The 12,522-nt window shown below is 40.9% G+C and overlaps 1 protein-coding gene and 1 pseudogene across 1 annotated transcript; both read left to right on the forward strand.

Moving 5' to 3' along the window:
* The first annotated feature begins 204 nt into the window (after positions 1-204).
* On the forward strand, positions 205-3,187 carry LOC117561458 (annotated as a pseudogene).
* An 835-nt stretch (positions 3,188-4,022) lies between these two features.
* ppp1r26 (protein phosphatase 1, regulatory subunit 26) lies at positions 4,023-12,522 on the forward strand. The gene is made up of 5 exons (XM_034238893.1): positions 4,023-4,269; positions 6,549-9,779; positions 11,444-11,558; positions 11,756-11,841; positions 11,941-12,522. Exons 2-5 carry the CDS (start codon positions 6,619-6,621, stop codon positions 11,978-11,980), a joined length of 3,402 nt encoding a protein of 1,133 aa, XP_034094784.1. The 5' UTR covers positions 4,023-4,269; positions 6,549-6,618; the 3' UTR covers positions 11,981-12,522.

Below are 12,522 nucleotides of genomic sequence, written 5' to 3' on the forward strand. Positions count from 1 at the left end.
AGTTGGAATGAAATCAAGCTCAGACACAAATCCCGAGTCCTGAAACACCTGAAGACAGAGGACACATCGCTGCAGCAAGTACTGAGCAAACATGAAAATGTCTTCAAAGAGGAGCTTGGCACATTTAAAGGTATGAAAGCTACCATCCATGTAAAGGCTGATGCAGTCCCTCGTTTCTTCCGTCCAAGGTCTGTCCCGTACACCATGCGCACCAAAGTAGATGAAGAAATAGACAGATTGTTGAAAGAAGGAGTAATCTCACCTGTTAAACATGCAGAATGGGCAGCACCAGGTTCCAATACTGAAGCCTGTTGGGACAGTAAGGCTATGTGGAGACTACAAGCTCACTGTAAATACAGTTTCCTCACTTGAACAATATCCCATACCCCGAATGGAAGATCTGTTTGCAGCACTGACAGGAGGAAAACAGTTCACAAAGTTGGACATGAGTCATGCATACCAGCAAATACTCATGGATGATGAATCAAAGAAATACTTAACAGTGAACACGCACAGAGGCTTATTCACATACAACAGACTGCCTTTTGGAGTAGCATCAGCCCCAGCTATATTTCAGAGGACAATGGAAGGTCTCCTGCGAGGCATTCCTTTCGTGGCAGTGTATTTAGATGACATCCTGGTGAGCGGTGTGGATGAGGAAGACCATCTGCAGAACCTCGAGACAGTGTTGGCAAAGCTGGAGGAGGCAGGATTGCGTCTGAGAAGGAGCACAAGTGCACTTTCCTGGAAGAGGAAGTGGAATATCTGGGACATCGAGTGGACGCACAGGGACTTCACCCTGTGGAAAGGAAAGTCAAAGCCATCATGGAGGCTCCCAACCCCACAAATGTTACTGAACTCAAGTCGTACTTAGGTTTGCAAAATTACTATAACAAATTTCTGCCACTTAGCTACACTATTGGCACCACTGCATGAGCTCCTGCGACAAGATGTGCGATGGACATGGCAAAGGAAACAGGAAGAGGCTTTTAAAAAATCAAAGGCCCTGTTAAACTCAGCAGAAGTGTTGGTGCATTACTCTGCTGACCGAGAGTTAATTATGTCATGTGATGCGTCACCTTACGGGGTGGGCGCTGTTTTATCACACGTAATGGACGATGGAACTGAATGTCCTTTGGGGTTCATGTCGTGTACCCTAGCGCCTGCTGAAAAGAATTACTCACAGCTAGACAAAGAAGGCTTAGCAGTTATATTTGGAATCAAGAAATTCCACAAGTACTTGTATGGTCGAAGTTTCACCATCTATACAGATCACAAGCCACTGATCTCTCTCTTCAACGAAAAGAAACCCATTCCACAGATGGGTTCCCCTAGAGTTCAGAGATGGGCGGTGCACCTGAGTGCCTATGAGTATCACATTGTGAACAAACCAGGAAAGAACAACGCTAATGGTGACCCATTAAGCAGACTGCCGCTGTCGGAAGATGTGCGAGAGAGTGAGACCGCAGAACAAGTGCTCATGATTGATCTTCTAGATGACACACTCGTGGACACAGCCAAAATAAAACACTGGACAGCTAAGGATTTAATATTGTCTCAAGTTCATGGTTATGTCCTGTCGGGATGGCCTTCAGTGACTGAGGCTCCTCTCAAGCCGTATCATCAGAGGAGAGAGGAACTGAGTGTGAGGGATGGCTGCGTGCTCTGGGGAGCCAGAGTCATCGTACCAAACAAAGGCAGGGAAAATATATTGAAAGTACTGCACCAAACACATTCCGGCATGTCAAGGATGAAAGGTCTGGCTAGATCTTATGTATGGTGGCCTGGGATGGACCAGGATGTAGAAAAGGAAGTGCAGTCTTGTGAGGAGTGCCAAAAGCACCACAAGTCACCACCATTACATCCCTGGGAGTGGCCGGAGTCTCCCTGGACAAGAATTCATGGACTATGCAGGTCCTTTCCTGGGAGAGATGTTTCTACTGATAGTGGATGCTCACTCAAAATGGATGGATATTTATCCAGTGAAGTCAGCTACATCACAGGTGACCATTGAAAAGCTGCGTCAGAGTTTCAGTGTTTTTGGACTGCCAAAAATGTTGGTGTCAGACAACGGAACTGCTGAATTTGAGACTTTCATGAAACAAAATGGCATCCGCCAAGTGAGGTCAGCACCGATTCACCCGTCTTCTAATGGGCTGGCAGAGAGGGCGGTCCAAACCTTCAAAGGGGGGATGAAAAAGATGAAAGGTGAAACATTGCAAACTAGACTGACAAGGTTTCTGTTCAGTTACCGCATCACACCACACGCGACCACAGGCCTGTCGCCTGCAGAGTTGATGATGTCAAGGAGACTCAGATCTGCACTTGACCTGCTCCTGCCAGATGTGAAAACAAGAGTGCAGCAAAAACAACTAAAACAGAAACAGTCCCATGACACAAACAGGAAACTGAGAAGTTACTCACCTGGGGATAAAGTGTTCATCAGAAACTACTCTTATGGACCTAAATGGATCCCTGCGGTCATCGAGAGATCATCAGGTCCAGTGTCATATACAGTGATCATTGGAAGTGGTCAAGTCGTGAAGCGGCATGTGGATCAAGTAAGAGCCAGATTGACAGACACCGTGCCCTTAGAGCCGGTGCTGGACTCCAACAGAGACACTGTGGTACCAGTGACAATCAAGCAAGAAGGACCTCCTGCAAGTGAGCCAGTGATTCTGTGTACTCCGGTCCCGCCGGACTTGCCTGCTACACCCGTGGTGAGACGATCAGAGCGCGAGAGACAGCCACATGTTTACCTGAAAGACTTTGTTGAATAGATTTGAATGGTTCAACATTTCGGGTCGCGATTTATTGACAAAAGAAAAAGTGGGTCCCGAGGCCTGACCAGTTGAGAACCACTGCTCTAATGCTTTTCCATTTAGTATTCATTTCTAAATGGCAATGCATTGATTTGGCAAGGCTATTCCCTTGGAGGAGGAATGGGCTTATTTTTGCCAAAGAAGAGACATGATGCAAATGCTCTCTGTGGAACACAATCCAAATCATACATTATTGGAAAAATAAACCAGACATGGACTGCTCTTTCTGCTCCTTCTATTTTTGGGTAGCAGTTTTCATTTTGGGTTTTAAAGCTTTTTGTGAGCATTTTTATTTAGCCTGCATCTGGTCTGTTTTAGTAATAGTAATATTATACAAATATTAAACAACATTCTTAAAATGTAAAGCAGCACGATAGTAAATCACAGCATCATTAGTGCTCATATGATAAATGATGTTATATAAAAGCTATATATTTTTTAAAGGGCAATTCTGCATAATACTAATGCAGTGGTGTATAGTATTTAAGTAAATTTACGTATAGGTAATATTTTGTACTTTGTATTAAGTATTTAAACTTGCAACATTATAGCCTACTTCTATTAATTGGCAGATCTAACTACTTGCTCTACTATGTTTATTTAATAACTTCAGTTACTTTGAAGATTCAGGTAAAACATACAAAATATAATCAGCAAATGAATTGCCATCTATTATTATAGGTTGTGGTTAACTTTACCTTTGTGAAATTCACTAAACTGGCAGTAGGCCTAAAAAAAACAATGTTTCACCATTAGCATGCTCTGCAACATTAAAGTGCACATTAATGCATCAATGATTATGATCAAATAATATATTGGCCAATATTCTACTGAAATAGGCCGTTTTGCATAATGAGTAAACCTAAATTACTTTTGGTAGCCTTTAAGTTTTAATTACTTTTATACTTAAAAGTAAGATTGTAGGACGTATTTAATTACACTATACTATTTGCATGATAATGCTAACCTACTACCTAAATAAGATTTTGAATGCAGTACTTTTGATGTCGACATCGAATTTCTACTTATTTTATCTTTGTTTATTTACGTAAAGTGGGCTACTTCTTCCACCTGTAGTTTAGGCTACACTAAATTGTTCCCGAAAAAGACAGTTTTCATGTTTTAATCTAGAAATACTAAATGTAATCAAACGTATCCCATCCCTGTGTGTTTTTGTTATGGCAGAGTGTACTTTAAAATGAAAGCGTGCATGTCTTCCGGTGGTGTGATGCCGTTTGAAAGGGGCCATGCTTGGCTGGACTCTGGGTTTAAGGAAGCTGGTCCGCCCGGCAGTTGCAGCGGTGGGAGACTCGACGGATCGAGCTTCAGGCGCTGTGTGAGCTGGCGACGGACCCCGAAATATCTCCACGACGACACTACAAACATCCTAAAATCCACGCAGCACTGAACACAATCTTACCGTAGAGCTGTTTTGTGTCATATATAGGTGAGTTAAACGTCTACGCTTGTGTTTTTGTGCGAAATAGCCGAGGCTAGGAGGGTAAGCTGTGGCTCAATACAAAGGCTTTCTTTGCCGGAGAAAATGCCGGGGCTGCAGCAGCCGGGAGGCCCGCCTGTGTCTTTCAAGTCACCGAGTAGCCACGGTTATCGCTGCAACGTTTCACACCACCATCTGCTAAATTTTCTCACTAAATATGTAGCCATACTGTTTTATAAAGACGTGTTTATGGAACTTTTTCGCGTTTAGAGGTGATATCGACTGAATATGGAGCGTTTTGACAACCGTGGCCGGTACGAAGAAACATGGTTGCTCTGCGGAGTCTCCTAGCGCTGCATGCCGGGCATCGGTGCAGTTCGTGCCGCTAGAGGGATACGGTGACAGCCGGGGTTTCTTTGTCACAAACAGGAAAGGGTCCGGAAGGGAAAATACACCCAACAACACAGTTGCTTATGCAATCCAGAAAATGCTACCCATTTATGTTTGAATGTGTAGTTAAACTTTGTTAGATATGTCAAACAAAGTTGGCATACGACTACGTTATGCTACGTTTTTAGCTCGTTTTTTCTGCTTCTCGGCGTATTTCTTTCAGCGGGGCGTCTTTGGTGACCCATCCTGGTTTCCTGTAGTGGTTTGCTATTTTCTACACGTTTAGCAGGTTTTAATAATAGGAGTTGTGCATTTTGTCCCTTGGTGTCAGGATGTAGAGGGGATGCCCATATCCCCCTGCAGGGTGCAGAGTTCGGGAGGATTCACATTTAGGGTAGATACTAGGCTAAAGGCGGTTGCATAGCGACTGGGATAATGTCTAGTAGCATGTATTTACATGGATGCACAATACTGGCTTTTGCATCGTTGATCTCTAGACATGACTCATTATAGTATATGGTTCACCAGGTGCCATCTTACCATTCAATATCTACGCAGCCTGGCAAGTATCCAGTTATATTTTCGATGTGTTTGCATGAACTGCGTTTGCACCATGAAACAGGAACAGTTAGGGCTACAGTCAATATGTGTTTAACTGTTACATTTACTCCAGTATTTGAGTATTAATACTTTTACTTCCTTTCATTTCAGAGGAAGGCTACATATTATTCTTTTAACCTCACTACTTTTCTCAAACAACTTTATTCACTTTTGATGTTGAGATGGATCCTAAATGCAAAAGATAGATCAACTATCAATTAAAATGTTTTATCACAGATAAGGCCACCCAACAGTACAGTAAAATAGTCGTTTTACTCCTCCTCCAACAGCCTCAACATGAGTTAGTCTCATTAAAGCATGAATAATTGTATTTTAATAATGTAATGTTAATAACATTATGAAGCAGGGCATTCTGCATAAGGAGAACTTTTACTTTTGGTACTTTCTGTGCAAAATCACGAGTTACTTGGTTTTGAGAGAGACATTTATTTGTTTAAAAGCAAAATGCCATCTTGTTCCATTATATTCGAGGCAACCCAGGGAAAAAACATAATCTGTATAATATCCGTATTATGCATTGACAATCAGACAAAATTAGCTGGGAACTCATTTCCCAACAAAGGTCCAATAGTGTGCACCCGTATTTATTCTGTACTTCATTACACAGTGTGATGTGTGCATAGTCAAAGATGTTCATCAACAAGGGTTTAAACAATATCCAATCCAATGTGGTGTTAAAACTGAATTAGACAAAGGTTGTTCAAGAGACAAAGACCTATTGGATAAACATGATCATATAATGATTTTAATTTAAAGTAATTGATACATTAATTAGAGGGCATCTTTGTATTAAAGTACAGCCGTTACTCTCTCTGACATTGAGAGAGTAACGGCTTCGTAATAAATGCATGACCAAGCTACAACAACCCTTAACTTCAGTTCCTACTCCTACCTTACACAAGATGTATTGTGTAAGGTTTATACAACATTGTAAGCATGAGTGATCCATAGTGTTTCCCATTATACCTGCCAAGCAATACATACAAATGTGTTTTTTTATTTCTCTTTACTATACATGCTTAAAGCCATAAGGGAAGCCCAATGTTGCCTTTGTATGCCGACCTTTTAAATAATGAACATTGGGTATCAAAAATCTATCTACTGAAAGTTATTATTGGATTTATTTTAATTAATTCTAATTTTCCTTCATATTTCTGCCAGAATGACGACAATTGTTTAATACATTTCATCTTATGTTGTCTTTAAGACATTTTTGGAAATACTGAATGTAGTCTGACGGGCTTATCATTGTTTCTCTATTTCTGTTCTCTCCTCAGATTGAACGATGTGATTGATTGGAGGCAGCTGCACTCCAATGGTCGAGGACCTCACCCCCCCTCCACTAGAATGTACTTGATGAATGTCCCTCCTGTCGCAGCGAGGCAAACAGAATGGAGAACATGTGGCCCACCTGGAGGCTATAGCCTTCCAGTCTGCTTCAATGACTCTGACCCAGAGTTGTCCACCAGAGGCACACCTATCTCAGATAAGGTCCAGATGATCATAGAGAGCCTTAGGAGCACCCAGACCTCACTCGAGATGGGCGACGAGATTGAGGGAAACGTACCACCAGGACAGGAAGTTCATCCCCAAGTGTGCAAGGTTACGATGGGTTCTTATGTGGGGGCTGAGTCCAAAATTAAAAGTCCCACTGAGAACCAACAGGCAGATGTTTCCTCCCCAATCAACCACGAGAGCAGTGACTCTGACAGCGATAGTTCTGTGGACAGAGGAATTGAGGAGGCAATACTGGAATATTTGAAGGAAAAGGATGATCACAAACGCAAGGCGGAACCATGCTTCACCTTTCTCGAATCATCCAACATTCCCAGGAAAAGCCCTCCTTTTCCTGAGGTTTCCAAACAGAACTCTGACACCAGTACATTTTTGATTGCCAGCAGCCAGTTCCCAAAAAGTGTCAAAGTTGACACTCCCACATCACCAGCTGTTATACCTATAAAAAAGTATATCAAAAACAAAATCTCCCTAAATGAAAACACAGCTAATACATTTGATTTCAATAAAAGTTCAACAACCAAAAGTTTAGTCATGCCCCCAGAGCCAATGAAGATCCCCTCGAAAACAATCAACCTCTTCAACAAAGCAGAACTCCCGAAAGTGGAGGAAGACTCCAATGATTCCAGTAGTGATGATGGCATCGAGGAAGCCATTCAAAGATACCAGTTGGAGAAAAAGGAGCAACAGGACAAACCAGAACCCTTCATTCCACATGCATTAAAAGAAGAGTCTGACTCAACTAGCGATGATGGGATTGAAGAAGCTATTCGCTCCTACCAGCTTGAGCAACTCAAAGATAAGAGTGTCCTTAATCCATTCTTGCACAAGCCAAAACACTTTACTAAGTCTTTACTGCATGATGTTGGAAGTACGAGCACTGAAAAAATGAAGAAAAAAAGACTGAGAAAGAAGAAGACCGTAGCAGAGAAAGAAGTCAAATCTGTTCAAACTCCTTCTTCATCCATTTTCATACCCAAGAATACACTCTCCGGGAGCTCGACGGGTAAAGGAAATGAATTGCTTTTGTTTCAAGTTGAAGGTTTTAAGGAGCAACTTAATACGTCCCCTTCGAAAATGAATACTACTGCAGAGCTCATGTGTGCTGAGGCAATACTGGACATTTCAAAAACTGTCATGCCTGAAGTCTTCCATCATAGTGTTGGCCATAGCAGTTGCACCCCCACCGAATCTTCTGTGCAATCATCCCCTCCTGGCAACTGCCCGGATGAAGAAAGTGATGGCAGCTCCATTGATAGTGAAGATGGGATAGAGCAAGAAATCAAGAATTTTCTTGAGCAGAAGGCCCAAATGCTCAAACAACCGCCCACTGCTAAGACTCAAGAGCCTCAAAGTATAAATGAGCCAGAGACAGCGAAAGAAGAACCAGTTGCAACTCAAAAGAAACCCCTAAAATTGTCTTTGACTCAGAGAAGAAAACAAAAAGAGGCAAACCTGAGCATTTCCAACCCTCTAAGGACAGATGACAATGTTGAAGAAACAGCCACTAAAGCTTCACCTGAGCGTGGAATAGAATCCAGCCCATTATTATTTTCCCAGGGTAGTCAAACACACCAAATATCTAGACTAATCAAGAAGGAGCAGAGTGGAGACAAAAGCAGCTCGCTTGACAGTGATGAAGACCTAGACACGGCTATAAAAGACCTGCTCAAGACAAAGAAGAAGACAAAGAAAAAGCGAGATCTTAAGCGGAAATCAAGGCTGAGCCTAACGGATGGAGAACCATTGCTGGGAAATACTTTAGAGACCAAAAAGTTAAAAATGGATCCTATTTCCATAAAGGTTCTGAAAAAAGTAGAAAAGAGAAAAGTTGAGGTGAAAGATAGGTCTGGATTAAGTAAAAACAGAATTTCACAACACAAACAAGGTGAATTGACAGCTGGTGTTCAAGCCACTCTGTTGCCGTACAATACACAGACTGCTGTTGAGACAAAGGAGGACAGCAGTTCAGTGGACAGTGACGATAGCATCGAGCTAGAGATCAGAAGGTTTCTGGCTGAAAAGGCGAAAGTATCAACCACGCAGAAAAGTAAAGATGAAGATGTATCAAGAAACGGTACTACGGCGGTTTGTGCCCCACTTCAAGAGAGAGACATTAAACAGGAAAATCAGCAGGCTGAAATTCCAAGTCCAGGACAATCTCCTTTCTGGAGTCAGCCTCTTCCCACACCACAGGGTTTGATGCCAGACATATCTGCTGTCGGCGCACAATCGCGTCACTCCTGCGGCCCGACTGCTTTGGAGCCAGCAGACGGGGCGGGGGCGGCTAGAACTGAGCAAATGAGGCCTACCTTTGGAAAAGGTATCTTCCACAATGTCACCCCACAGATTGCGAAGGTTAGGCCTGTGTTGAGTCCTAACATTGCTCATTCTCGCTCTGAGGCAAACAAGTGGCGCCAGAGCTTCGGACTTCCCATTACTGACTCTAGGATGCCAAGTCGAACTCCATTCCATATCACATCTTCTAAAATCAGCGAGACTTCATCAGCATCTCCCGCTTATCAAAGCGAGGGGCCCAAATCACAAACTCCAGGCACTGTTTGGTCCTCTGCAAGGACCAGCAGAGCTCCTTTGCCCTGCTCCACAGAGACAAATGTAAATGCCACGTTCAGATCTCCTGGTTTGAGTCTTTTGTCAACTGCCAGGCAGCATCCAAGAGTGTCCTTTACACAGAGGTCTCAGTTCCCTATAGAAGGAGAGACAGAGAGTATGGTGCACATATCTAAAGACAAGAGTGTGTTTGTTGAACTGGAGTCTAATAGGACCAACCATGTCCAGGTTCGAAGCAGGGAAAGGAGCGAGGGAAATGAGAAAGTGGACTTGCTACGTGAGATGAAGAGAGAAAGTGAGAGTATGGAGATAGACGATAAAGAAGAACATCTAAAGACGAGAGAGGAAGACTTTATAGACGAGGCAGATTGTGAGTCAGGCAACACCAGAAATCCAGGGCAGAAGCAGGGCTATTCCGATTCGTAAGTATTTCCTTTGGCCTCTATGTCCCATAGCATCATGAATTCTATTTAAAATGAGTTTCTCAATTGTTACCTGCTTATAAATATAGTATAGGTTATGGTCAAGCTCATTCATGTATGGGACGGAAGGGAATGTTTGTTAATATGATAAGATGAAACAGGCTTTTTTTATGTGTGTTTGTACATTTATATGGCCTTGTAACGCAGTGGCACCACCATAGCAACTTTTTTTGTTATTTCATATCAGCAAACCTTTGGAAAGCAATGCAGTTAAATGTTCAAACTGAAGGCAGACTGAATAAGTAGTACGATTTATAAAAAGGCTTTCTTGGAGAAAAAAACAGCATCATGCTAAATATCTTTCACGTTTTACTTAAAAAGAATAAATACAGATTTAGGGTTAGGACCAAATGTGGATGTATCTTTTTAAATTTACCACCGAGAAAACTCAAATAGCAATGGTAATCAGAAAAGACATGCTGTCATCACAAAATCTTACCCAATATAACTTATGGGCTTACTTTAAGTCATTTAATGTGCAAAAGTTAAAAAGTATTGTTGATGTTATTGTAATATGTTTTCCATCATTGCCTTCATCAGGAGTATCTCAATAAAAGCCATAAGAAAAAACTAAATTACAGTGTTCAATTAATTCACGTTTTGGAGTACGGTAAATCAAAAAACGGCACAGTTTGGTTTCATTACTTGATTGGTATAGCATAAAAGAGATTTGCATGCAAAACACATTTTTCTTTGTCAGAGAGTAAATTGTATTACTTTAGGTTTTGAACATCACATGGGTCTCTGAGAAGTTCTGATAGGTAAAGATGAATCAGTTGATAAATAAATGGCTAATGGAAACTAGGAGGCCACTTGCAGAATGCAGACCCAATGACCTCTCACCCATAGATTGAGAATAGCCTTTAACTTTTGCACATAAGGGAAATAGCCAAGGTACACTTTAAAAACAGATTATACCCTTGACCCCTTGACAGGCACCTTTTGTAGACAAAATCTATAATAACATTTGGAGTGGAACAATCATGTTTCCTCTCTTAACTACTGTAGAAACATTAAACCACATCTTCTCAACATTTGTTTTTCACAGTGCCCTTTTATGGTTTAAACTCAAATTAAAACATATTGCTCATATAAAAGCCACAATGACTGGATTTATGACCTCTATGACTCAAGCGTTTTTCCAGAAGCCACGTGGTTATTTCTCTCTGGTTGATTATATTGATATTTAGTGTGTTAATTTCTTTGTCATGTTGACGTTTTCTTGAATTTCCTATATGAAAAAGGTTATTTATTTTTGTTTATCAAACAAAAGAAGTTACTGAACATGCTGTGCATTGCCAGGTTTTGTAAATATTTTGTAAGATCTGTTTCTTTTTTTCTTTTACTCTTTCAGAAAACAAAATGTTGCTGTGTCTTTTAAGTGCATCTGTGTAATAAAGATTGGAATCCGAGCTACATTGGGTCCTCATTAATAATGTATAATAACTCTAATTGCATCACTGTAACGCTCATCGTGGTTCATTGAACCCCTACAATTTGAATTTACACACTATGTTAACTTGCTTGAAGATGGAGTTTGTGATTAATAGAGCATTAAGTCATTACTAGGAATTTGTCTGATGTGTATCCTGCTCTTTGCCCAGGTCTTTGTCCAGTGCTATTGACCCTGGCATCACCTTCAGACCTTGCATAGCTCTAACCACGGAGGATAGAGTCAGGATGTTCGACACGAGGTTCCTTCCACGCACATGCAAGAAGGTACAATTACATAGAAACCCCAGTGTTAGTAGGTTTCTACTTTCTACACGCTGTATCTTTTGACCTGAAACCAGATATTTAGCAACATAAAAGCTCATCCTTCAGCAATCTTTGGGTGTTTTTGTGTTATTATTTTCATTAGATGTGAGTTCAAAGTAGTCAATATCCAGAGTGAGAATTATTGCAATATGTTGCAGGGGGTTCCTTCTTACAGCCGTGCTCCTGTGTACAGAAAGGCAGTGGAATGTGTCAAGAGAAAGCTTCAGTTCATTCCTGTCAACAGGTATGTGTGTGTGGTTAGACCTATATGTTTTTTTCCACAGTGACTAATCACATTCAAATAAAAACCCATTCATTTTTGAACGATTTTCATCTTTTTCAGGAACAGTGAAGCATCCAGCCACCACAGCGTAACAAAATAAAACATACCTTTGCATTTGAGGCATGCATATCGCAATATGTGGGTTGCTGAATAATTGTTTTACACTTCATTAAGCGTTAGAAAATGTGGTGTTAGACTTGATGTTGAAGGCAGGTGGCATTGTTTTAAGTTGGATTTCAAAAGAAACATCCTAATCCTAATTAAATATTAATAAGGATTTTCCAAAATATGTAATGAGATTTGGAAGTTAATTTGTTGTTTATTTAGCCAACATGATGTCCTTTTTCTTGAGTTTTGGCAGTACATCTTCGGTTTTACATTGCTTATAAAATAATTAGTTTTAAGGTAGCCTATTGATATTACCTTATTATTATTATCCTGCACCAAATAGATGAATGAAACATACTACAGCTGTTATTGTTTGTTTTGATATGTCATCTTTATTGCCAGACGTGTTCAATTAGTTATTTCTTCAAAGTAACGTTGGTTTATGTTGTGTATATCTTTTAAAGCCAAATAACACGATGCCGTTGTTGTCAGTTGTTGTATTTCTTTTTCAATAAAGTTTAAACGTAAAGACAA

This window comes from Gymnodraco acuticeps, unplaced genomic scaffold (assembly GCF_902827175.1).
Source record: "Gymnodraco acuticeps unplaced genomic scaffold, fGymAcu1.1, whole genome shotgun sequence".
In the NCBI taxonomy this organism is placed as follows: domain Eukaryota; kingdom Metazoa; phylum Chordata; class Actinopteri; order Perciformes; family Bathydraconidae; genus Gymnodraco; species Gymnodraco acuticeps.

What these genes read in the sequence shown, in the direction of transcription:
- ppp1r26 (XM_034238893.1), top strand. Translation starts at nt 6,619, where the DNA reads ATGTACTTGATGAATGTCCCTCCTGTCGCAGCGAGGCAAACAGAATGG. An exon ending in AAGCAGGGCTATTCCGATTC is followed by an intron (nt 9,780 to 11,443) that starts GTAAGTATTTCC and finishes CTCTTTGCCCAG; the next exon opens with GTCTTTGTCCAGTGCTATTG. An exon ending in TTCCACGCACATGCAAGAAG is followed by an intron (nt 11,559 to 11,755) that starts GTACAATTACAT and finishes AATATGTTGCAG; the next exon opens with GGGGTTCCTTCTTACAGCCG.